At 36.8% G+C, this 27,267-nt stretch overlaps 1 protein-coding gene across 1 annotated transcript; it reads left to right on the top strand.

The window, feature by feature from the left end:
- Positions 1 to 1,178: 1,178 nt before the first annotated feature.
- Positions 1,179 to 26,948, top strand: LOC139315075 (pancreatic alpha-amylase-like). The gene is made up of 11 exons (XM_070941101.1): positions 1,179 to 1,283; positions 9,016 to 9,158; positions 10,886 to 11,032; positions 13,547 to 13,744; positions 14,895 to 15,125; positions 16,914 to 17,047; positions 17,299 to 17,421; positions 19,787 to 19,886; positions 20,452 to 20,573; positions 21,303 to 21,428; positions 26,608 to 26,948. The coding sequence occupies exons 1-11, from the start codon at positions 1,229 to 1,231 to the stop codon at positions 26,795 to 26,797; spliced, it is 1,569 nt and encodes a 522-aa protein (XP_070797202.1). The 5' UTR covers positions 1,179 to 1,228; the 3' UTR covers positions 26,798 to 26,948.
- The last annotated feature ends 319 nt before the right edge of the window (positions 26,949 to 27,267 follow it).

Below are 27,267 nucleotides of genomic sequence, written 5' to 3'. Positions count from 1 at the left end.
TCTGCCACATAAAAGGATACAAATTAATTTGACTGAGGAAAACTGGAAAGATAGTTCAGTGCAAGCAAGTAAAGTGAGGCACATTAGAATTAAACACACAAGAACAACCTAAATTTATATACATCCATCAGTAGGGCTTTTGGTGGTCTCTTGCCAGGAATCAATTTTTGCAATGGGATATTCCTTAGGATAGGAATGGGGTTAAAAATCCAAGCTCAAGTTTGCACAAATCCGTGTCATCATACAAATCGTATAAGATACGTCTGCTTGCCCAACTCATCCCTATTAGCCTCGTATTGCAAAAGCAAATTTGTTGACTCGCCCCCACCCCATCATCCCGACTGGAAAATAGATTTGTGCGATGGAAGACGGGATGATGGGTTGGGGGCGAGTCAACAAATTTGCTTCTGCAATACAAGCAGGCTTAAGTGTGGGTAGCTGAGGGGAGCGTCTGTTCGCTGCGGGAGCAGAAATCATTAATCGCAACGAGGGTACGGTGCGTGGTTTGGCTACATTGCGGACACGAGAGGGCAGCAGCCAAATATTTATGCTCTCCGAGGTTTCGGAAGGGATATATAGGAGGAGGAGAGAGCGTTTTTTAACTAGAAATCCGGCGCAGGAAAGGGACGACATTAACTCTCCTTTCAAGGATTGGTGTAAACGCCCTGCCTAAATTAACGGCAGGCCGGAGAGCAGCAGAAATACAAGGGATGGATTAAGCAACCGAGCCGTATGTAGGTGCTTCACGATGCATTCCGCTGCGCTTTCTTCAAAAAAATAAAAAGCCAAAGCCTTTTCTTTTCTTTTCTTTTTTGAGGCGGGCACGTTTCAATCAATGCACCATTTTATTTTGGGAGCAATTGGCAGAGTATAAACCGAAGCGCCTGTAACGAGCTGAAGTAACGGTCTGTCAAGGTCCGCAGTAAGCGGCGGTTTATGTGGCTGCAAACAAAGCAAAGAGAGCGGCAGTTGTGAAAGCGAGTAAGGACCGCAGGGCTTCTCCTAAACCCGAGTTTAGCAAGCTTGTTTTAAGGACGATGTCCTGTTTTCGAAGCGCTGCGAAAAGTCCGAACGACGGCTAGATGGCAGCAAATTTAGGGGTAGTCCGGAAGTTTGCAGCCGGGAAAGGATAGCGAGAGGGTTTTTGTTTGTTTGTTTGTTTGTTTTGCAGAGTTGACCTCCCTCCGCCCTTGATGGCCCAGGCAGGTCTGCGTTTGCTCCCGTGTCCATGCCCAGGCACGAGAATCCGACGCGCTTACTCATATTTAAGGCCCAAGATCAAGGTAATGTGGAAGGTGTGTGGAGGTGCGTTTTTCCCAGTGGTTTGAAGGAACATCGGTATATCTATGTATTTTCTTCTCTGGGATTGGGAATGGCACGTTGCCCCTAAACCAGTGTTTTGTTTTTGTTTTTTTTAAGATGACCCTAGGTCTCTGGAGTCTCCCAAGACCTTTTGCAGACTTCCCAAACGATTCAAATTTATGATGGACCTGAAAAAGTAATTTTATGATTTACCACTGCCCCACAGCCACATAATTGCCAATTCCGTTCTTCAATGCCAGCTTTCAATAAGCAAGAGTCAATAGAGAAGCTAGCAGTAAAATTGAAAGTCATACAATTGTTGGTTTCAATTGTGGTTAGGATTACCTATAAATAACCACCTTAATTCCTGGATGAGAGGACTACTTACCCTTAATCTGTCTTGTCAAGATTTAGTTAATACTTACAAACTATCTAGTCCAGCCTTTGCTAATCCTCATTTATGTAGAGGACTAAAGGTACTATCAAGCGTACTGATAGTTTATCCCACTCTAAATAGCTTTATAACATATTAAGTTGTACAGGTAGTCTTGACTTACAACCAGTTACTTAAAATGGTCCCCCCAAAAGTACTTGCAATTCCAAGTTCTGATGACTTGCTATCCCCCGCTGGTCACTTGAGTGCATTTTGAGCGCTTGGCACCTGGCCCACATTTATGGTCATTTGCAATGTCCTATAATCACGTGACTGGTTTATGATTTTTTTTTTTTTTTGCTGGAAATTAGTATTTTTCTCTGGTTTCTGGCAAAAAAATGGCCATTGCAGACAATGAGTTTGCTTAACAACTGCAGCATTCTTGTTACAACTGATACATTCATTAAGAACCACTGCAAGAAATATCAGAAAATTGGGTTAGTCATATGGGTGCCTCAACTGAGGACCATCATGATATATGGCAAAAAAAATCTGAGCTCCATTAGAGTTGTAAATTGAGGATTACCTCTATTGGGGACAGAATGGAGTCCTGGGAATCCTCCCAGTATAACTACCTGAGGACCAAGACACAAGGATAGAAAAAACTTCTATCTGTGAAGCAGTAATGTTCTTGGACTTAATTGCACAGGCTGCCTTGATGTGATACGTAAATGCCCGGAAATGTTTATTAGTCCCCCAAAATGTTCCTTCTTTTCTTAATTCAACAAGTAGCTTTCAACATCCGATGAGAAAGTATAAAACACAATTTAATCTTGTAGGGAAAACGGTTCTGAACTGAGTTGATTCAGATTTACAGAGGACAGAGCTCATTTGAGCAGTTTGTAGACTTCTGTTCTGCCACTGTTTGACTGGATTTACTGCAGTTCCAAAACTTGATTTCCTCACTGAAAATGGTTCTGTGTCACATTTATTCCTTCCAAGTATGTCTGCTTCCAGTTACGATCATAAAATACAGGGATAGCAGATGGTAGCTATCTGACAACTTGGACAATATAAACTAGAGTAGTGTAGTGTAACATATTCTTAAGGAAAAGATCAGTTCAACTTTGCCAATCAAACTTCTTTGCTCTTCTGGGGTTTTTTTTTTCTGAAGCACTAGTAGTATGGATTTCTTTTAAAGTACCAGCAGGAGACTGTTCAGTGCATCATACAACTATGAGGTAAAGAAGTACAGAAAACATTTTTTGCAAGTGTCTGCGGCTGAAATAACCATTTCCAAAAGCAAATTCCTCTATAAATTCCTCTAAGCCAAAACTATATAATTATTTTTTTAAAAAAATATGGAAGTGGAATTATGAGGAATGTGGAATTAGGTGGAATTTTTCTTCCTAATATGAGAGATTTCGACTTCTTGCTTGCTGGTTTCATATGTTTTAGAACTTGATACTCTCCTTCCATTCCTTCAGATTTGCTGTTGCTTAAGACATGGCTTCTAAGGACTATCTGCCATTCTCAAAGCAATATTTAAAACCTTCTGTCTTCTATAAAACCTGAAGATTAATGGATGAGCCCCAGTTTATGGAAAAACTTCACATGTACAAACTGCTTGTTTCAACTTTTAAACAGATGTGTACAACTTAGATGCCTACAACAAACACTTGGATTTCAGTGCTCTTGGGATCCTTAAGGGGTATGACTTTGCAGAATTTGGTGAAAAATTATAAGCCACTTCCTTTGGGATGTTTTTGACTTTTTTTAAAAAAAAAATAGTATAGAAAGCTTTGGTGGTTCTGGAGTTTGAAGGGTTGAAGAACATTTGCTGATGATTAGTACAGGTAGTCCTCGACTTAACGACAATAATTGAGCACAAAATTTCTGTTAAGTGAGACATTTGTTAGACATTTAGCATTACCTTCTTACAGAATGTGGCCCTTCCTGTAAAAAGGATTATAGGAAGTTAAGTGAGACATTTGTTAAGTGAGTTTTGCCTCATTTTAGATCTTTCTTGCCTCAATTGTTAAGTGAATCACTGCAGTTGATAAATTAGTAACCCGGTTGTTAAGTGAATCTGAATTCCCCATTGACTTTGCCTGTCAGAAGGTAGAAACGTAATCATATGACCTTGGGACACAAAGTGTTGTAAGTCAAGGACTACCTGTATTAGGTTCTGTGCTACATAACATAGAAAGGTTTTCTTCCAATCAGGCTGTGGAATTATGGGGATAGCTGATGTAATGCATGTGCAGGTTTCTCAATGACTTGCTCAAGCAAGAATGTAATTTGAAGTTACACATGCAGTTCTCAACTTGCAACCGTTTGTTTAGCAACCATTCAAAGTTAACAATTGCACTGAAAAAAAGTGACTTGCAAGTAGCCCTTGCACTCACAACCATCACAACATTCCCATGGTCACATGATTGAAATTTGGGCGCTCAGCAACTGGCATATATTTATGAATGTTGCAGCCACTTGGGGTCATGTGATCACTATTTGCAACCTTCCCAGTTGGCTTTCAGCAAGAAAAGACAATAGGAGAATCTGGAGTCGCTTAATGACTGCATGGTTCACGGATCAACTGTAGTGATTCAAAAGCAAAAAAGTGATTCTATAGCAAAAAAAGATTGTAAAATTGGGTGCAACTCACTTAACAATTGCCAGGCATAGCAGTGGAAATTCTAGACCCAGTTGTGGTTGTAAATTGAGTATGACTATTCCCCAAAAATCCCAAGGATGAGGTCTGTTCCCTTTTATACAAATGATAACAATCTGCTTCTCAAAGCTTCAGTCTTTTCTGCTTAAACAATTATTCCAAAAGAAATAACTTTAGAATAAAGGGAGAGTAACAACGACAGGAATAAAGCTTGGGTTTCATGTGTGTATTAACACTTGAACTGGCAAATTCCATTTCAGGCTCCAACCTCCCCAGTCCACCTTCTTGGTGAATAGGTGTTTATTAGGTTATAGAGAATCTGGTTTTACCAAGTCAGCAATCCTTAAATTCTAAGCGAGGTTCACAGAAGATGTTCATCATTTCTTAGGCAATCTACCTATCCACATACATTCCAGTTCATAAACAAGCCAAGTCTAACTGATCCCAAGTCCTTACCCAGAGTATATAACTTTTCACACTCTGGCCCATACTCTAGTTCTGGAAACACAAGGAGCCAATGCTGATGGAATCCAAAATCATTGCTGTCCCAATTTACATTCTCATAAATCCTGCAGCAGGGCCCAACTACAGGTTATTTATTTATTTATTTGCAGGACCTATATGACCCATACCATATAATGATTCTAAGAGGCTCATAACAATCCCTAAAAAAAAAAAAAAGAATAAAAACAGAAGTACCCTCCCCCTCCACCAGGCACCAAACCAAGCAGCTTCCCAGACCTACAATAGAAAAACAGCAAATTGGGTCTACTAAACAGTGAATTAGCTTTGATACAAAGATGCAGCCCAGATTATTTTTGATTTACTGTTAGCCTATTGAGAAAGTCCAGACAACAATGAAATACTTGTTCTATCTTTATTGCAAGGTTACATTAACATACTTTTGCAAGTCAGGAATTCCCTCCCAACATTTGCATTCTGTGAGTTAATGATTCATTTTCCTTTCAAATATCATTCTTTTTTTTTTTTTCTGTCTAGAGTGCCTCTCTTGATGCTTAAGCTGAATTTCATGCTTTCCACTGGGACCTCTTAGAAACAACTGAGTGGTCATTCATTTTAACTAAAATTAATTTATACAATGCCTCCCCCTCCCTCCTCTGAGCCTCCTTTTAGCATTGTCCTCTTACAGAGTGTGGCCTTTCCTGTAAAAAGGATTACTTACATCCCTGATATCTACAATTGAGGGTGTTGCTTAAGAGAGAATTTACAAATTCAAATTCCAGGAACATGCTCAAGCAGATAGCATGGTTCTATTTGGGCATTGATTAGAAGAGCAAAGGACTTGTTTTTAGAACTCAGGGGAAACAGGATTCTAGAATCTTGAAAAGATCATCCAAGAATAGAGAATAGTAGAGTCAATCACTACTGTATATCGAGGTTAGTAAAACTGCAAAGGGAGAAGAACTAAAGGTTGTGTTCTCTTGGGGACCTTCTGTTGACACCACAGTTTGAGCTAGGATTCTTAGGTGCATAATTAAATTTAATGAGTTGCCATGGGGAAACCTTGTTGAATCATTTGCCCATAGATACGTTTATCATGGGAGGCCTCTCAGATATAATAAGATCATTACATAGTTTTTACATTTCTTGGAGTTGGCAAATTCCAACTCCCAAGAGTTTTGTAGAGTTCCTCAAGAGTGTAAGTTATCCATCTTATGGAACTTTGCATAGGTGATGCTTAGTGAGTTTGAGTACACAGTTCTGTGAAAATTGTGTTCCTCATTTAGCTGAAATGAGGTCTCTGGATGGCTCTTTTTTGGGGGGAATGGTAGAAAAGTAAACGCAGTTTCTAGTTGGGTTATTCACATTTCTTGCAAAGCTTCCTAAGTAACCCCAGCTATTTGCTTTTCAGAAAAAGCCCATCAGCAATGAAATATATACCAAAAAGAAAAGAACAATCTTTTGTGCATGTCCTGTTGAAATGTAAGATAAAGGAATATTGAGAAGCTTTGTGAGGGAGGGGGATGTGATTGGAAGTACCCTACTACCTTTCTTAGCTTGAAAATATTCAGCTAGGCTTCATATCATCAGCAGAGACAATATGAATAATGTTCACATGAGGTTCAATACAATGACGTTACCAAGTTGCATGTCTGCAAGCAAACAGTCAAGTTCAGAGAGCACCAAGGACTCCACAGTTCAACCCTGAGCTACAAATATTCTCTTCTCTTATCATAGCAGAGAGCAACATAGAAAGAGAGCAGTTGTTACTCCTTGAATTACGTCAATCACGAACAAATGTAATGGCTGCTATTTGCCTGTCCAAATGGATCTGACCCCTTTTGTTTTTTCTCTGCTCTGCTATGCAAGTATCCCTTTTCTTTCTTTTACCCATTTCCATTTCTACAATCTTTCTCTTCTAAACTCTTTCTTTCCATCCACTCTGGAGATAATTACAATCTTGGCAGTTCCCTCACTCCATTAGTTCATCCTCTTAATGGTTCCTGCAGCCAGCTTGAATTGCAATCTGCAGCAATAAAAAGATGTAGCATCTACTTTGTTCCAGGACCTTCCTTCAGCACCTGTTGCAGTGTAATTTTCAGTGTCAGCTCTTCCAGTTTTCTGGGAACAACTACCAAAAAAAAAAAAAAAAAACCCAAAAAACCCTCCCTTGGCTCCTTCTCTAAATTCTTCTCTGACTTTTCCAACCATTAACACGGTATCCTTATCAGAAGTTGCACGTCATCATTTCATTACATTCTCTTCCACATAGCAGAGGCAAGTGTCATCTTTTGCTCTTTTAATAAATTAGGAAGGATTCTAAATTTTGTTACTTGTTTCAGAATCACACTTGTTTTCTTGTCTACGAAGCCTGCAGTTCTAATGGCTATCTGTTAGCTATGTATTTAAATCAGGGCTGTCAAACTCGCAGCCTGCGGGCTGGATGCATCACACCCACATCTGGTTTAGCGAAGGGGAAAAATGTCCCAATACGTCATGTGATGCCACCGTGACAACGTGAGTTTGACACCCCTGATTTAAATGTTCTGTACTAAAGATGGTTTTTTTTCAAGGCTGTTGAATATCATAGATAGATTTTTTTAAAATAACAGTGGAACTTATTAAATTAAATAAGCTGTTTAAATGGGTCTGATGTCCTCTGCTTAGAGTTGCTGTAGACCAGATTTAGAAGGTTTATTGTATTATTATTTATTATCCATTCAAATTTTCAATAAAACATGAATGAAATGGGGCTTTAGGTTTGTGTGAATGGCTGCTTTGGATTTCAAATATTGCTAATTTGGCAGCTTGCGAAGGTGGGGAAAATAGGAGGAGGAACAAATATGTGTTTTGCTGCCTTGGGTTATTTATAAAAATCATAGAAGCAGGATATAAATATTTACATACATAACAACTCTGATCCTGTCAGTATTTCCAAAGTTGACATTCGAATCTCAGTCTATAAAAAATGGCCATTAGGTCTCTGTAGCCTACAGTTTCCCTCAGTTTCCTTAACAAATATATCATATTAGCTGAGAATGATGAAAATTATGGCCATTTAATGACAACCATGCTGGGAAGATTATGCCTTCCCATTGTACCTGTTTTAAAATTCTCCCTCTCAGACTTATTACTGTACCAGGATTCAATGGCCCTCATCCTATTGTTGTTTTGAAGAGCCCTAAAGATCTGGCTTTTTACTTAGGCCCTTGGGAAGCATGATTGTTTCAGTTCAGTTTCTGAACGTTTCGTTACCAGACTAGGTAGCATCATCAGCAGAATATTCTCCTTGGTTTATAAAATGTCTTGTGTGCCAGTGTGATCAGTTGGTCATGTGATTGGTTGTTCATTTGGAGCTATATTTAAATTTTGAGCAACTGATTGGTTCTTTATTGATTGGTCATTCGAATAGTCTGGTTTCTTACGTATTCATGTGCTGGATTTAGATCAATATGCTTCTTAATTGATCCTATGATAGAATACCAGACTTTAATAAATTCACGTATGTGGCAGGTATTGGCATGGCCAATGATTTTTCTCCTTCCCAATCAAACTGGTGTTGTTTATTATCAATGTGGCTCGAGATAAGGGATTTTTGGCCGTGCCTTTTAACTGCTAGTTGATATTCATGAACCCTTGTTTTCAATTGCCTTCCTTATACTTAGACTTTGTGAAAACATGTAGCTGGGATCACATTGACTATGACTCCACAGGTATATGTGATTGAAGAACTGCACCAATACTCTGCATCAATCAGAATTTGAATAAATGTTAGAAATCTGACTATCTTCTCTTTCCTGGTCAACAGGAGTACAGTACTTCCAGCAATGGATGCTGAAAGAGAACTCTCTCTTTAAATTAATGTTGACTATGTCTATGCACCTGAATATGATAAAATATGTTTATGCCTGCCTGTAGTTGGGACTAGTATGTAAACTGAGATTTACATTTCTCTGAACTTTGGTTGTTGAGCCTGGTGAACAAATAAAAGTGTCTTCTGCCTTGTTAATACTTAGTTCTTGTGTGATGATGATGATAATGAAGAATATATGGCTTTAAACATAGTGTTGACAATAAGCCAGAATTTAAATGTATAATTGGTAAAGGTGCTATGTTCTCCAACAGGAAAGCAAAAGGCTACTGAGGAACATAACACTATGTGCCAAAACAAACATGAGGAATATTGTGCTGTTGTTTCTCTTGGTAGCTTTTGGACTTTACTGGACCCAGTACAAGTCCAGTCCCAAACCTGTAAGGACCTCTATTGTCCATCTTTTTGAATGGCGTTGGATTGACATTGCTCTTGAATGTGAAACGTACTTATCTCAACATGGATTTGCAGGTGTTCAGGTGAGTATGTTTCTCTCTTTAGTCATGTCTAAATAACCACTGATAAAATCTGAGCTTCCATATATCCTTCTGCCTTGAAATTTTGTAAAATGCAATCCCAAAATATCTGACAGCATCTAATTAGAGAGGTTGGGCCACTCTGAACAGATAAGCCACAAGTATCTTGCTCAATACAATAGCTCCAGTGCTTCCTGAATGCAGTAGGGGAACAAGCAAATATGCCTCTGACATATAGAGAGCTAGTTGTGAAGAGCTCAGCATACATAGAAGGAGTCTTCAATCTACAGCCATTTGTTCAGCAACAATTCTAAGTTACAATACTGCCACTGGTCATAATCACAATTCATTTGAAAGAATTGTGATTATGACCAGTCCTCAGAACTCTGGCCATCCTAATAACTTCTTGGTTATCTGAATGGAATCCATTTTGCTTGGCAACCAGGTCATACTAATGTCTGCTTGCAGCACCCTGCAATCATGTGCTTGCCATTTGCAAACTTCTCTACTGGCTCCCCAGAAAGTCAATGAGGAAGCAGGTAGGGAAGGTTACAAGTCACCAAGGTATGCAGAGGTGGGATTCACTTACCTTCCCTACCGGATCGCAAATATCAGCGTGTGCGCAGTAGTCGCGCATTATGTCCAGGCAGGTGGGCAGAGCCTCCTGCAATCACCGCTACCGGTTTGCGCGATCCGGAGAGAACTGGCTGAATCCCACCACTCTCTCTTACCCGTGTACCTCTCTGCATTTGCACCAACTACTCACACACACCAACATCCTCACTGACCTGGACGGCACACCCTCTCATACTCTCCCTCACCTATGCCACATATTGTCCCTAACCTGAACCGTTCACCTTCCCAGATTCACATCACAGCCTCCCTGATTTTTTTCAAACCCAATCCATATTGCACCCTCATGTACCTTCCCAAACTCACACCACAACTCTCATGCAACCCCTTACATTCATGCTTCCTCCCCAACTTGCACTGCATCCTCATGCAACACAATCTTGTTCTTCCTTTGAAACAGGGATCCTGATCACTGGGTTGGTTAAAGCAATCTAACTCGCCAGTGATCCTTATTGGCATTTTATATGAGTGAGAGATGCAGGAAACAAACAGGTGTAATTGCCTGTGTGTATCATCCTCTTGCACTTATGCAAACTGTTTTGTGGAGTCATGTGAATCTTTTCCTCAAAAAAGTTGGGGATTGCTCCTGGGAAGAAGGCAAGAGAATAATTTGCTTTTGTCTCTCTTCTGCTGCTTTTTCTGGGTCCAGATTCATAATGTCAATGATAATCCTTAATATTATTATAAAATTGTTTAGTGAGGAGCGCACAAGATTTCAAATTTAAACCTTTTCAAAATTAAATCTTTCAACATTGAATTCAAAACAGGTATTACAATCCCATTTTCAATTTTTAGAGAAGTAATTTATCCTGAAACAGTTGGCTTCATATTAGACTCTACATGAAGCTCAAAGGGTCTTCTTTCAGATTAAAGCAGTTTCAGTGAAATTGAACCTGCCAATTTGAAGCTCGAAGCAGTTCAAACTTGAAATGCTTTGTCTGCCTTTAATTGACCACTGTTTTTGTTACTTTCATATTCATCCTGATATTCTTCTTTAAGCTATGAATTGGTTGGAACAGATAAGATTAATAAAATTGAATACTAAAGATCTACAATATTTGTTCTCTTACCTGCTCATTCTCTTTCTGAATATCTAGGTTTCTCCTCCAAATGAAAACCTTGTAATTATGAATCCCTGGAGACCATGGTGGGAGAGATACCAGCCAGTTAGTTACAAGTTATGTTCACGTTCTGGAAATGAAAGTGAGTTCAGAGATATGGTGACTAGATGCAACAATGTTGGAGTAAGTGGCCTTCACTATTTTAGGGCTTAGTTAAGGGGAACAGGAGATGTGAGGTCAAAGGTAATCATAAGTGGAAATTGGTATTTTTTTTAATGGTGTCCTATATTTGTCCAATTTTCTAGATCAGAAGTCCGTATTAGATAGAATTGATTCTATATAATAAAACATTCTAGTTCCTCAAATTTCCTTGGGGGAAAAAATTAAAATAATAGAATAATTTTTGCTATAATGTATTTTTTAATAATTAAAGAAACAATTTCCTATAGTCTGGATCAGTCTGAAAGTTGTAGGAGGACATAATCTAAAAAGGACCTGTCAGCTGAGTCAGTTTCCAAGATTGCTTGTCACCAAAATGTCTTCATCAGTTGCACTGTTTGTATGTGTGTTTTCAATCCTCATTTTATTAGCATTCCATGTTACATAAGAATGTTCTCAGACTTTGCTGGATTAATATTTTTATGTCAAGCATCAGTTTTATCCAAATGTCATTTTGACATATATTAATGTAATGCAACACCAAAAATAACGGCTAAATTGCTCTAGATTGGTATTGGCACAACTCTGTATTCTGTTGAGTGAAAACAATCGTGTCATTCTGCATATTGTCCTGAAAGAATTGAAGATTTGAGTCATACATCGGCATTGGGCTCATTCCCCAGCCTCGTGGATGTGTTTTCTTTCAATCCTTGAGATAAAAGGGAAATAATTTTCTAAAAATGCTGCCCTAGCCGTGGGGAAGAGAGAAGCTGGCAGATAGAGAAGAATGTGGTGAGTAAGGCATTGGGATCGTAATTGGAATAGTGACTGCAGTCATGCAGTGCCTGTTAAGTTACTTTGTTAAGCTTTTGCTGGCAAAGGCTGTAGGAGGAGAGACAGCTGTAGAGATCACTTCTCTGTTCAGTGAGCAATTGAAGTGAACGTGTCAACATTATTTTTTTAAAACAATACATATTCCTCCTTCTGAAATGTGCAACCCATGCAACATTTTATTTAATAAAACCAGAGATTAGGAACAAAACTGTTGGTCACTTCTCCCGTAATTGGTATGCCATGCATGTGGAAAACTTACAATGGGAAATCTAGTGGAAGACTACCCCTGGTTTTCCATTACATTGATGGTCCCTTGACCAAACCACAAAAAAGAAAAGCTGAAAGTGATGAAAGAGAATACTCCAGCCCCTATGTCAGCCACAACAGAAATGGCCATAGAGTGGATGGTTCTGCAACAAACCAGTTAAAATCCAGCAAGTTACTGACCTTTGAAGGCTCTTTCTAGGGGGATCAAAAATATATGTGCAAATCTTTTGCTGTGATTTGTGGGCAAACACCACTTTTCTGTTGGAATACCTTAGCTATAGGCTGACAACAAGATGGAGGCTTTGATGTCAGAATATGATTCCAGCAATTGTTAATTAGAATGTGTTGAAGGTGGGGAAAAGAAGTTGGATGGGTGGGCCCATAATGGGATAGCAGCTGCATATTTGTAGTTTTATAATCTGCTGCTCTAGTAAAATAGAGGAACTTCATTAGCATAAGAAATTATGTTTCCTACTGAAAGAATGGGACAGTCTTACGCCTCCTTATTTGTTTCATTTATATATGGATTTTTAGAGTGGCATTGATGGAAAAGTATCTTCTGTACCAATATGATAACATTTGAAGTGGAACAGAGTTTGCAAAATGTGGGGAATTGCATTAAAACATTTCTCTGAATCTGGCAAGTGCTAATTGTAAATAGTTCTATAGAAAAATGTATAGACCGAAGCATGAACAACCTACGGCAATTCCTTATACAGAAACAAAACCAAATGGGAAAAAATCCTTCAATATGTTATTAAAAGTAGTCCAGATGCCCCCAAAGAATGTTCAAGATTCTGATTTTTTTTTTTTTTGGATTTTTTTTTAATACAACAACCTGGGATGACCAAGAAAAATAAATAAGTTTAAGAATGTTAAGATTCTGCAGTCAACCATTTAGATGAAATGTGAAGATGAATATTACAGATTGAATGAGTTATTGAAAGGTGTTGCAAGTATCGGATTATATTTAAACATGATGGGTGAAATTTACAAAAGCCAATACTCATTTTCTCCCATTTCTGTGAACATGAAGATGAAAATACCTAGATTTGTCTCTCGCCTTCGGCAAAGTTCATGTTCCTAGCTTAGCAGAAAGCTCATGTTAGCAACACTAGATTATGTGCATTTTTCTGCTTTCCTGGGTATGTAACTATTAGTGTGCTGATAGCTGATTATCAATGGCTGAAGATTGTCTTAGATGGAAGAGTGCAACAGGAAGAACAGAAAATAGAGAAGAGGATTGTGTTCTAGGTAAAATGTAGCTGTTTTTATATTTTGAACAAGTTTTTCCTTATTAAGGCTTGGTCATTTTCAAATGCAAGCATTTCAGTTGAGACTGTGAATGCTTTGTGTATAAGGAAAGACCTTGTGTTAAAAGAAGAAAAAAGACATGTCTATGATCAATTATGTATATTTCACTTGTATCTTCAATAGGTCCATATTTACGTGGATGCTGTATTCAACCATATGCTCAACTCCGCAGCTGGGTCTGGCAACCGTGGAATCTGTAATAGCTATTTCAATGCAGAACACCATGATTTTCCTTCTGTCCCATATTCGAGATTTGATTTTAACGATCCAATATGTAAAACGCCCAGTGGGGATATTGAAAACTACAGTGATCCTATTCAGGTAGACTTTCCCATTTTGATGTGTTCTGCGGTGGTATAAGTTTTATTATTACAAGTGGTGGTTTGCTATAGATAAATGCAGTTTTCCATTTTTGAAGCAAAACCTTAATTGCTCTTGAAGATGAAAATGCCAAACCAAGCACAGGTTTGTGAGTATTATTAGGTACACTCTTATTTTTATTTGCCGGAGGGGAGAAAGAGCACTCTTAAGGCAATTGTGCTTGTCGATGGCAAACACTTAGGTAAATCTGTTGGCTGCTTCATAGAATGCATAAAAGACAATTTTGTGATATGCAGCAGGGGACTTTGCAAAACTCCTGCACCTTTTTAGACATGCGGATATTGAATGAGAGATATAAATATGGGGCTGGATTTGTTTAAAAAAAAAAAAAATCAAAGGATGATTTTCAATTGTCTGATATCATCTAATGTAACCAGTTTTGTGAATGTGTCTGAACTCCTTGTTGTGATCAGAGTGTGTGAATAAAAAGGTCTAGTGCATAGGTGTCAAACTCGCCACGTCACATTGCTGTCATGTGACATATCACAATGTTTTTTTCACGGAGCTGGGGCGGGCGTGGCCTGTGTGTGACTCATCCAGCCCGCAGGCTGCCAGTGTGACACCCCTGGTCTAGTGGTTAAAGCATCAGGGTGGAAACCAGGAGAGTGTAAATTCAATCCCATCTTTTCCATGGATGACCTTGGGCAAGTCAGCCCAAACCACTTCACAAGGTTGCTGTTGTGGGAGAATAAGAGGAAGAAAGAATATTAGTTATATTCACTGCCTTGAGTTATTTATAAAATAATAAAGGCAGAATGAAAATTAAACAAAACAAACAAAATTGTACTTTTAAAAAGGAGGAAAAGGAAGCCACTTTTATTCTAGTAGAGAGCTGTGTTGTAAATGGTTGAAAACAGTATGGACAAGTGCCATTGGACATTTTGAGATTCTCAGCTCTCATTTTGTGGCTTCTCGGAGCATGTTTGAAGGGGTTGAGGTTTGAGTCATATATCCAGTTAATGGAGAGTGGCTTAAGGGGTTTGGGGGGCTTTTCTTTTTTCTTTCACCCTTTCAACTTTTTCCCAAATCAGATTGATTTTTTTTTTTTTATTTTGCATGGTTGCAGTAATCATTCTTCCCATATGTACAGGTCCGTTACTGTCGACTTTATGGACTTCTTGACCTTTCCCAGTGGAAAGACGATGTGCGTTCAAAAATAATAGACTTCTTGAACCACCTGATTGACCTTGGCGTTGCAGGGTTCCGAATTGATGCTGCTAAGCACATAAGGCCCGAGGACATAAATGTTATTTTAAGCAAGCTAAATAACCTCAATACCCGATGGTTCACCAAAGGTTCACGACCTTTCATCTATCAAGAGGTAAACAATAATAATAATAAAAGGACAATTCTCAGCATTTGTCCATTGTTCTAAAACGTTCATCTATTTCAAATGTGCTCTCTTGCTGCATCCTTACAATTTGTGGACTGGGGGTCTTAGGAAGAGTAATATGCCAAACGTCAACAAATCTGATCTATCTATCTATCTATCTATCTATCTATCTATCTATCTATCTATCTATCCTGCCTCTCTCTTTTCTTTCTCCTCTCTATGTATCTATCTGTCATCTATCTATCTATCATCTATCTATCTAATCAATCTCTCTATCTACTACCTACCTAATCTCTCTTTCACTTCTCTCTCTCTCTCTCTCTCTCTCCCTCTCTCCCTCTCTCCCTCTCTCCCTACTCTGTCTGTCTATCCTCTCTCACTCTCTTATCTCTCTCCCTCTTGTCTCTTTCTTCTCTCTCTATCTCTACCTACCTACCTATCTACCTAATCTCTCCCTCTACCTATCTAATCTCCCTCCTTCTCTCTCTCTCCCCCTCCTCTATCTATCGATCTATCTATCTATCTATCAACAGTAGCTCACAAAATAAGGATCTACAATAATACAATATGTGCCTGCTCAATATAAATTTCATATCAGTGATTTTAAGATCCAATAGATGTTCAGTCTGTTTCAGAAAAACAATTCTTTACAGATCAATTCTAAGGTGTTAACTTAAATGACTAGAACAGTGGTTCTCAACCTGTGGGTCGGGACCCCTTTGGGGGTCGAACAACCCTTTCACAGGGGTCGCCTAAGACCATCGGAAAACACATATTTTCAATGGTTTTAGGAATAATTTTATGGTTGGGGGTCACCACAACATGAGGAACTGTATTAAAGGGTCGCGGCATTAGGAAGGTTGAGACCCACTGGACTAGAAGATCTAATGTGCTTGTTGGTGTTTATGTAAAATCTAGGAACTAGATATACAAACCTTTAATTTTTTTAAAAAATGAATTGATTTGAGGAGAAACTTAGCTAAGACAATGGAAACTTGGAGGTTTGTCGAGTTAAACCTTGAGGTATTTACATTATTTACAAATAGATAGAATTTCAAAAGGGCAAGAGCTAAAACATAGGAGAAAGCATTTTTGAATTTATAGCCCTTTTTTCTACTCTGTTTCCCCCAAAATAAGACATCCCCTGATAATAAGCCCAATCGGGCTTTTGAGCACATGGCAATAAGGCCAAGCGCTTATTTCAGGGTTCAAAAAAATATAAGACAGGGTCTTATTTTTGGGGAAACATAGTAATCATGATGGTGTAAGTTGAAATTAATAGAACAAGATGTGATTCAGTAAATATAACAAGATATATATGTGTGTTATTACAGAGTGCTGATTCTTCCTTTTAAAAATCTACTACTGATGGCTTTCAAACATCTTTCCTAAAAGTGCAGAGGTTAATCTAGTCGTGTTAGGAAAAGGTCTTCACATTCAAGATTATGCACCAGAAACACTGTAATGCTCCCTATCCATATTCCTTGGTTAGTGGTGAGACATTTCAGAAGACCACCAAAGCATGACTGAAACTATGAAAAGTTTGTATGGGAAGAGGTATAATTGCAACTTGTACATTTGGTGCAAGATTGGCCTAAGATGATCCCCAAGGTATATGCCAAAAACTAATTCAGTGACTAAATGTTTGAAATGTCTAAATCACTTTTAAGAATGAGTCAGTACACAGTATAATAGGAAGTGATCACCTTGCCAGATATGCTATCTCTCGGAATCCGTTCTCTTATTCCTTCTATATCTTTTCTTGGCTTTTTCCAGGTAATTGATTTGGGCGGTGAAGCAGTCCAAAGCTCTGAATACTTCAGAAATGGCCGAGTGACTGAATTTAAATATGGCATGCAGTTGGGGACTGTCCTTCGCAAATGGAATGAACAAAAGATGGCAAATTTGAAGTAATTATTTTTTGACACTAACAAGGACCCAATCCAAATCCAGGTGTAAGAGGAGGGTACAGGTATCTTTGTGCCTCCATTTTTTTATTTTTTTTATTTTTATTTTTTTTGTGGTGGTGCAGTCAGTGTGGGCTTTTGATGGAAAGCTTGGCAACTGTTGCTTCTCAAATTGGAAGGGCTGGATCATATTCTCCTAAACAGGCCTACTTTGAAATGTCTTGTAAATACATTCTTATTTCTTCCTGATTTAGGAGCTGGGGAAAAAGCTGGCACATGATGCCATCTAATAAAGCCTTCGTCTTTGTTGATAATCACGACAACCAAAGGGGACATGGAAGTGGTGGGTCCTCCATTCTTACTTTTTGGAACCCTAGGTAACCCTGCTCCTATTTTTAGCATAGTTTATAAAAGCTGTTTTGTAGTTGCAAATTAAATTTCAAACCCAAATGGTGCATATCCCATCCCATCAGAAGTTTAAAAAGTCTTGTAAAAGTAATTTACAAATTAATACTGTTTAGAGTTTCAGTTGCAGACATCTAGTTGTAGACATTTCTGCTCCAAAAGCTGACTTAAGTAATTCAGTGAAGAGGAGCTGGTGAAAAGGATGCTTTTTAGATCCCCGGGAAGCAGTTTAAGCAAAATTAGGATACTGTAGAGACCACACATACACACAAAGATTGAGGATGTATGTGGTGATTTTATTGTCTTACATAGTGACATTATATAGTTTGTTACTTTCAAGTTACAGTGTACTTGGCAGCATCTCATTGGCTACAGAATCTTCCAGGTAACTAGAGTCTTTGGTTAACCATTACTGCTTTGCTTAAGCACTTATAATGTTATCTAGGGTTAACACACATCCCACTTCCTTTCCTCCTGTACCTCTTGTTTATAGAGTTAGGGTCTTAATGCCATTTCCTGGCGCCTACATGTGAGTAACCTTCCTTATCTGAGGTTTGCCATCCAAGATAAGGAAACAGTCCTACACATAGCAGACTACAGGCTCCTACAGGATACAATGAGAAATATATGCAATTGTCTCATTATTTCTCAGAAGGGAAGACACATAGCTTAGAGAGGAGGTATTGCTCACATTCAACATACAGTTTTCTGTTAGAGGAGTAACCATACTTTATTTTCAGTAAATCTGAAAATTATTATTGCATATGTTTGCATGAAATGCTACAGTCAAGATTTTTTTTAAAAAAAAAAACTACATAGCTTCAGGAGCAGTATTTTGTGTCCTTTGATTTTGAAATTGATAGTTTTCTTAAAATTTGTGCAGATTTCATTGTCAAATTGAAAACCGTCATTTAAGACTAGATATGAACGATTTTCTCCACATTAGCAGAGGCAAAACCTAAAATGTATAGTTTCCATAGCTGGATGGCTACTGAATTAGAGGCATTTGCTCTTTGAATTTTGATTCTGTGCTCCAGTTTATGGCCAAATTGTAACACATCCAATTTAATGACATTCAAAATTGTTAATGCATACTTTTACCTCATGTATTCTTTTGTATTAACAAGTTCAGGAATTCATTGATTTGCTGCTGCAGCCCTTAGCAGCTTAAAAACAAACATGGAATTATACCCTTTCCCCCATTTTCCTAAACATATTTATCTGAAAATAAATCACATTGTATTCAGTTGGGTGAAATCTCAGGAAATTATGGGCAGAATTTCATCCTTGATATAATATGCCACTGGAAAATATTTGCAGTATGGACATGTTCCTGTTTTTTGAATGGAAAAGTGAGATGGTATTAAAGATGGTGGTGATAATAACCAAGTGTCATCTAAATCTTCTCCTCCTCATCTCCATAAATGGAAAGTTCTCATGCTACAAAAGAAAGCTTGGGCTTCCACCACCATTTTTACCGAAATACCTCTGGGATCTACATAAGCATTTTTAGAGAATACAAATAGTCTTTCATTTACGAATAATGTAATAATTAATAGTTTAATTTCAATAATTTAATTTAAATTTAGTTTAATTTAAATTTAAATTAATTTAGTAATTTAAATTTAATTTAGGAAATTTAATTTAACCGTAATTGAGTCAGGAATTATGACTGTTAAGACATGTCAGCCATTAAGTGGGTCATTATATGCTGATTTGATTTTACAACATTTTTTTTTGAAGTGGTTGTTGAGCAAATGCAGTGGTTGTTCAGTGAATGTGACAATTCTTAAATGAACCCATTATTTGCAATGAGTATTTTTTGTAGGAAACTGGAAGTTAATGCTGGTTTCTGACAAAAAAAATTGCAGTCACGTGGCCATAAATGTGGGCCAGTTGCCATGGGCCTAAAATGCGATCATGTGACTGTGAGGGACGGGCTGTCCATTAGAATTTTGAACCCAGGTCATAAATATTGTGTTGAAGGCTTGTTGTAATTTCGTATAGTCACTAAATGGCTGATCATTAAGTGCAGATCATCTGTAAACATCCTGTGCTATAGCAAGATGTTTTGTTTAAAAATGATCTCTCTTGCCCAGATAAAAATAAGCTATGATTGTTGGAAATATCAGGGGCGGAGGGAGATAATAGGGAGCAACGTTATCAATTTACTTTTTGGTAAACTGAGTGCTCACACCCATGATGGGAGCCATTTTGTGAGAGTGCCTTTCACCTGCTTTCAGTATTCCATTCATACATGTTATCTATTCTATGTTGGTTCATTTCTGTGGCTGAAAACACATTTATACCAGAACTCTTATTTTATCTATGTAATAGACTTTATAAGATGGCAGTAGGGTTTATGCTTGCTCATCCCTATGGATTCACACGAATCATGTCGAGCTACTGGTGGCCTAAAGATATCCAGAATGGAACGGTAACTTTTTCTTGCTTCACAAAACAGTATTTAAAATGTGTCCCTTTTATTTCTAAGCTACTCTATCTTAAAAGATAGACCTATCACTTGAAAACAGATTGAAATTGTTGTTTTCCTGTCTACTAGTGTTAGTTTTACGGCAACATTTTAATCATTGTATTTTTATCCATTTATTTTGTTTGTATTCATCTTTAAACAGCTGGGAGGATATTTTGAAGAGCAACTATTTAGATTTTAGCGTATACAAAATATGAATTGTATAATTTTGCTTTAAAAAATATTTGTACATAAACATTCAAATATGGTAGGGAGAATTAATTTTGCAAGTATTTTAGCTTAACTGACATTTGCAGTGTCAGCTTAGATTTTTTTTTTTTAGTGTCACTGATTCTCAAATTCTTGCATAAATTATAATAAGAACCTTGTTGGCTTTCCAGAGTCTAGGACTGCTGCTCCTAGAAATGTTTAAAAGCCAGATATTATGAAGGAATGCAGATATTTATTTAGCACATTCATATCTTGCTTCTTATGGTTTAGTAATGATATGCCATTTTTTAAAAACAAGGACTTAAATGATTGGGTTGGACCACCGAGCAATAGTGATGGATCCATTAAACCTGTGACAATTTATGCAAATGAAACTTGTGGCAATGGCTGGATCTGTGAGCACCGTTGGGATGAAATTCGGTAAATAATTTCAATGCTACCTTGAAGAGCCTTCTTGAGAGTAAATTTGCTCTTCTGTATATCTAAGGTTCAAATAACCCATTTTTTTCCTAAGTAAGTACTGTAGATAGATTTTGATGCCTCTGCCTGCAAAATGCTGTACAGATGCTTTGAGTTATAATTCCCTTAATCTGTGGACTTCAGAGCAATAGAATTTGTTTCCAAAAGTTACTGTAAACAGCAAGAAAGATAGGCAAGATCAGTTGTCAGTGTAACAATGGTAAAACATATTTTAAGTCCACAACAGACATAATATTTGGAAGTAGCTCAGACAGATACCTCCTTAATTTACTGAATTATATGTTGCACCTTTTTTTTTTTTTTTTTTTTTTTTACATAAACAGATTTATAAAATTAAGGTCAGCCCCATTAGGTAGTCCAGACTTGGAAATCAACTCCACATGAAAGCAAAAATTACTTTCATTAAGATTGGCTATAATTTCAGAATCTTGCAAACCCGATAGTGCTGTAATTCTTCCTCCTCTGTATATTTCATTGAGTTAGGAAGGTGTCAGTCTGAGCTTAATACTATCTATCTGTTTGTGAATTTAAAATATTTTTACTCCTGGCTGCCTTGGCAACTGATCTTGTATATGTCTATCAAGATAACCGTCTGGTACTTTCTACAGTTACCAGATTGTGTAAAGGTGCATACAATCCTTACCCTGATCCATTTTTCCCCCATTTCAGGAACATGGTGATATTCCGAAATGTTGTCTATGGGGAGCCAATTACAAACTGGTGGGACAACAATAACAATCAGGTAGCATTTGGACGTGCTGGCAAAGGATTTGTTGTGTTTAATAATGATGACAGGTATGCTTATTTAAGAATTAAAAGGGACTTGGATTTCTATGCAGTGTAAATGTAGTAGGTCAAAATTATTTGGGTTGCATCATTGGATCAAAGCTAACTAATTGTTCAGTAGTTCCAGTCTGCTGCTTTCTACTATATGATTGGTCATATTGAAAAGGAGTTGAATGTCTGTCAAAACACTGGATGTCACCAGCAGTCATACTTACCATCTATCCACAGCACTGGGTTTTCTTTTTTTAAAAAAAAATATATAAACTTTATTAACAAATAAATAACACATACAAAACATATAAAACATAGCACGACAAAAAAGAAAAACATTATACAATAAAACAATTTATATATTCAATCATTTGAAGTGTCTGTTTCGTAGTGATGTATCCAATTACACAATTATACATATTTATTTATTTATTTATTTATTTATTTATTTATTTATTTATTTATTTATTTATTTATTATATTTCTATACCGCCTTTCCCCCGTAGGACTCAAGGCAGTGTACAGTCAAGAAAAATATAGATACACAAACATCATAAAATTGCTATTATAACATAGTTTGGCCCAATTAAATAGAACCTAAAATTAGATAACATTTTAAAAACATTCACATAGATCTTAACTCACTGATTCATTTTTACTTCTTTACCCTCTCCTCTCTTCTACTCTCTAAGACTACTTTTAGTTCTGTATATTACCTACACTTTCTAAGTTTCTCTCAAAATGTTTTGCCATACTTAAGGGGATGGTACATGCACCGCTATACTTTTATTCTATCTGATTTCTAACTGTCTTTCTTCCGTAGCGACCCTATGCCAATGGTACCACTTATTCCAAACTTTATAGAATTCGGTGTCTTCTTTTTCCTTTAGTTCTTTTGTCAACCTATCCATTTCAGTGTATTGTGTTATCTTATCTATTATATCTTCTTCCGATGGGGTTTTTTCCAATTTCCAGTAGCTGGCATATATTATCTATTTCCTGTTTCTCTTTACTTATTTGATATTCTTTTGTGTATTCCTTGTGTTTCAATTGTATTTGTGAGAAGGTCCACCAATCAATTTCCTTATTTAATTCTGCTTCCAATTGTTGTTTGGATTTTAACTTTCCTTGGTGATCGATTAATTCTTTATATCTTATTATATTTTTGAATTCTGATAGATTTGGGTGTTTCAATGCTTCTGTCCATAACGGAATTTTTGTATATTGTTGTTTTTTAGTTTTTAGCCAAATTTGTAATAAAGCCTGTCTAAGTGTATGCCTTTTAAAATAGGCGTGGGACTTATATTTTTCAACCCATAAAAAGGAATGCCAGTCCGCTTGCAGATCGTGACCTTCAATGGATAATGTTTTATTATTACTCAATTCCATCCATTCTTTAACCCATACTAGGCCTGCAGCTTGGTGGTAAAGTTCTACAGCACTGGGTTTTCTGATAACCCTTCTTTTGAGATTTTATAGTGGGGTCATTAGGCAGATGCTTTCTAGCTTTTCAGCATACCATGCTAGGTTTTTAACGAAGCTTCTGTGACCCTCCAGTCATTGTATAGCAAGCAGATAAGAGTAGAATTCATTTGTTGGAACAATTTGGGTGATTATATAATATGGGTTATTCTTGAGGGTCAGATATCAATGCAAACTTTGTTGCTGTTATTGAGATGCCGTTACAGTTTGTGACAATAAATCATCATTTTAGAGATAGACAGTCTGGTCTGCTCCAGAATATCTTCCAGCCTAGCAAGTGGGAGAAGGGAATTTGTGTTTGTCCACAACTTGTGTAACTACTACTGTTGGGTAGAGTTTCATTGGGATGATTTGATCAGAAGATTATTTGAGTCAATTATCCCACCAAAGCAGAATTGTAAAAGAGATACCCTACTTTACTTATCAAGCAGGAGCAACCAGACAGTTTTTGGTCCCTTTGCTGATATTCTACATGTACAGAAACCACTTTACTCCAAGTGTTAGATTTAATTGACATTTCACACCAAAGTGGAGGCATATTTCATTGCCTGCAATATTTGAAACAAAAGTTCAAATTGGAATATGCCCATTTCTCTTACCACTGTCCTGCCTGGCTATAGTTGCTTGGAATAGTAGTTTGGCTATACAATACTATGGATTTAATTCCAAAAAAAGAGCTTCATTGTGTGAACATAGCACCTGTCTTAGTACTTTTTAAAGCAGCTGTGACTTTTCTGGGGATCACAGAGTATCTTACATGTGCTGTTTGCAGGCCATGTTGATTCTAGCAAGCTAAGTTCTCACATGTACTTTCATCTAAATATATTGACGAAAGTAGATGAAATAGAGAAAAAGTAGTACATGTGTAGACCCCATATGTCAGACCACATAAATCAGATAAAATTTGGGAAATACTCAGAGGTAAATAAAAGGTAATTTGGGATTTTATTTATTTACTTAGTGTATGGCAAGTAATTTGGACCTGTGCTTGTTATGGATGTGATTGAATCTGAGGCTATCATCATATTCAAAAGCCATATAAAATTAAAAGTAAAGAAACCCTTTTATTTATTTTGTCTGATAAATGAGGTGCATCCCTACCTCATATAGGAGAAAGGCCTGTCTTTGGAGATGTAGGCATAGGTAGCTTCAATTATTGTAATGGAAATTTTTGATGAAAATGGTATGGAAGACAGTCCAAGAAATTCTGCTGGCCCAGAAATTGGCAGTACTGGCGAGCAAACATTGTTTGTGTTGGAACAGCTTCATGAATGGCTGGTTGCCTTCTAAGGTCATTACAACATATGCTCATTTAGAAAACATAAATGATTTGTACCTGGGTTACTAACAGACTTTCAGAATCCATCAGTATAGTAATTTTATGAAAGGCTGTAATTGTAATAATAAAAAACAAATGTAAACCTAAACAAAGATAGAAGAACAGAAAGAAAAATAGACGGCGGAGAAGAGAAAAAGGAAAGAAAAAGAATGAAAAGTAATAAAGAAAAATAAATCTATAAGTGATTTCTAAACTTCCTATCTATACCTATCAATTTTGGTAACTTGTCAACTCCTCTTAAAATACTCTCTTCTTCTCACATCCCATCTTTTTATCTATAAATGAATCCATAAAGCATAATCATTTCACTCCCGGTGTCGGTGAAAAGTTCATTCAGGTTAACAGAAATTATAACAAATCTTTATGACTCTTGATCAAATAAATTTAATTTTTATATTCTTTCCTTTTATTCTTTCCTTTCCTCTTAATCTTTACTCCATTTAAATATTTATTTATTTTATTTTATTTATTTTATTTTGTCAAGTACATATTAGATAATATATATAAGTATAAGCATGAATTGAATACATAAAATGAGTACAATTAAAGAGAACATAATGTTCCCTTTAATAATAATGTTGCAGAACTTGATTTTTTTTTTTTTTCATTCTTTGTCCCTTCTCATGAGATTGTTCACAACTTTAACAAACCTCTTTTGTAAGTCCAATATAGGAAAATTATCCAGGTCATTCTCTTAGTTTATCGTTTGTATATCTCTTATAATTATTAAAACAAACGTGGTTTCTTTGATATGTCCAATATAATATCTTTTTTCCATATCTTTCTGTACATTCAAATGTAGCCTGTCATTTGTAAATCCACTTCCAACTCAGTCTTGATCTTGGCAGGTAAAACATGTTCCTCTTCTATAGCGTCTTTTAGACACAGTCTTATCAATACACTTATAGACACACAGAGGTAGACATTAATATTAACTTGAGAGTTCATTTTCCAAAAATATCCTTTAATACAGCAGCTCCCAACCTTTTGGGCACCAGGACTGGTTCTGAGGAAAGAGATTTTTCTTTCATTTCACAGATCGTTTCACACGCTGCCTGCATCCTGTGGATGGGGCTTCGCTTGTTTCCATGACCCGGTTTCTGGCATGCCATGGCCCAGTGCTGGTCCATGGATGGGGGGTTGGGGATCCCTGCTTTAATATGTCCAATGTTAGAATATTTTGCTCCATTCTGTAATTGTAAATCATATTTAAATGTTCTTTAATTGTAATATTTAGTTCTCTCCGGTGTCCAATTTTTTAAATATTATCTTAAAATGCTTTTAAAAAAAAATAAAAAATTTTCCAATTAATAAACAATTATTTATTTATTTATTGGTTCGATTTATATGCCGCCCTTCTCCGGAGACTCAGGGCGGCTTACAATGCGTTAAGCAATAGCCTTCATACTTTTGTATATACCTGCTTAGTAGGGCTTTCGGCTCCCCCAAGCAGTGTTCCTTTTTATACAAAGTCAGCTTATTGCCCCCACAATCTGGGTCCTCATTTTACCTACCTCAGAAGGATAGAAGGCTGAGTCAACCTTGAATTAATTTATAATTAATTCTAAAATATTATTTTAAATTTAACTGGATCCTTAGTTCATTTGCAACTTCCTAAAACCAAGGTTTCAATCACCTTTTTGCTCTTTATTTCAATATTAATTTAAATAAAAACTCACCCAGGGCTGCCAAATTTGTTGTTCCAAAGGTTTCTAGTAGCTGAAAAGCAGCTAGCTAACAATTTCTAAAAGTGATTAGAAGAAGAAATATGCAAACTTAGTGTCCTTTCAAAGGTGTACCAAGCAGGGTTTGAGCAAGATGAATATTCTCTTGTCTCTCAGAACTCTAAACCCTCTGGAAGCAACATCTTCCAGTGTCCTTGTGAGGGGCAGCTGTCTGGAGTACATCTGGATGATCTCAATCTCATTGTCCAGAGAGGTTTGAAGAGCTGGTCTAGTTGCCAGCTTTTCATTCCTTACCAAGGTTTTCGATCTGAAATTTCTTCCTCCAGAAGTCAGTTACTTACAGATTTTTATATTTGTGTATCCAGTCTTAAAAGGAATGTATACTTGTTGCTAATTTTGCCATGGATTGATGTGAGTGGTTAATTCTGCTTTTTAACTTTTCTCTTAAGTTATGAAACCACATAGTCACTGAAGGTGAAAAAAATCCCCCTTCCCTATTAACAATTTGGGAATAAGCTGAAAACATTCTTATTTATTCAGGCTGCTTAATGTTTTAGTATTTTAATGTTTTATATTTCTTGATTTAATGTGTTACCATTTTATTATACATTTTATGAGACATTCGTAGCAATGGGTGGCATATCATTTTCTGAATATAAATAAAAGAATAAAATTATATTTTATTGTACAGGAACTTATTGGTAATCCTTCCAACTGGACTTCCTGCTGGGGTTTATTGTGATGTCATTTCAGGACGAAAGGAAGGCAAGACTTGTACAGGAATTCAAATCCATGTTGCTGCTAATGGCATGGCACGTTTTCAGATTAATTATCAAGCAAAGCATCCCTTCATTGCAATTCATGTTGAAGCCAGACTGTAATATATACTGATAAACATTTCTCCTATTTGATTGGTTTCTATTCTCTGTGCATTATAAAGCTGATTATTTATTACTTGTATAAGCTGATTCTATCATAACTCATGATGTTATACAGTGTAAGACAATTTACAGCAATGCAATTCAAAACAATACCAAAAACAAGTGGAATAAAATAATATAAACTTTTAACAGACCAGTTATCCTGCAAGGAACCCATTTCCATCCGTTTCTAATCCAAGACCTGAGAGAAGAGCCTTGCTTTTAAGGATTGTTTAAATATAGTCAATGAAATCCATGTAAATATTTGGGGGAGAGTATAATTTCAAAGAGCAATAGAAATAGCACTTAAATTTATATACAGCTTCACAGAGCTTTACAGCCCTCTCTAAGCAGTTTTTACGGAGGCAACATATTGCCCCCAACAATCCGAGTCCTTATTTTACTGACCTTGGAAGGATGTAAGGCTGAGT

This window comes from Pituophis catenifer, unplaced genomic scaffold (assembly GCF_029215685.1).
Source record: "Pituophis catenifer annectens isolate HBS135680 unplaced genomic scaffold, rPitCat1.0.hap2 SCAF_3, whole genome shotgun sequence".
In the NCBI taxonomy this organism is placed as follows: Eukaryota; Metazoa; Chordata; class Lepidosauria; order Squamata; family Colubridae; genus Pituophis; species Pituophis catenifer.
Note: the sequence above shows the minus strand (reverse complement) of the source record. Positions and strands in the feature narration are given on the sequence as shown.

Excerpts from the sequence above, each read along its gene's own strand:
- LOC139315075 (XM_070941101.1), top strand. The coding sequence starts at position 1,229 with ATGCCCAGGCACGAGAATCCGACGCGCTTACTCATATTTAAGGCCCAA. Across the intron at positions 11,033-13,546 it reads CTAGATGCAACAATGTTGGA|GTCCATATTTACGTGGATGC; the intron begins GTAAGTGGCCTT and ends TATCTTCAATAG. Across the intron at positions 17,048-17,298 it reads CAAAAGATGGCAAATTTGAA|GAGCTGGGGAAAAAGCTGGC; the intron begins GTAATTATTTTT and ends TTCCTGATTTAG.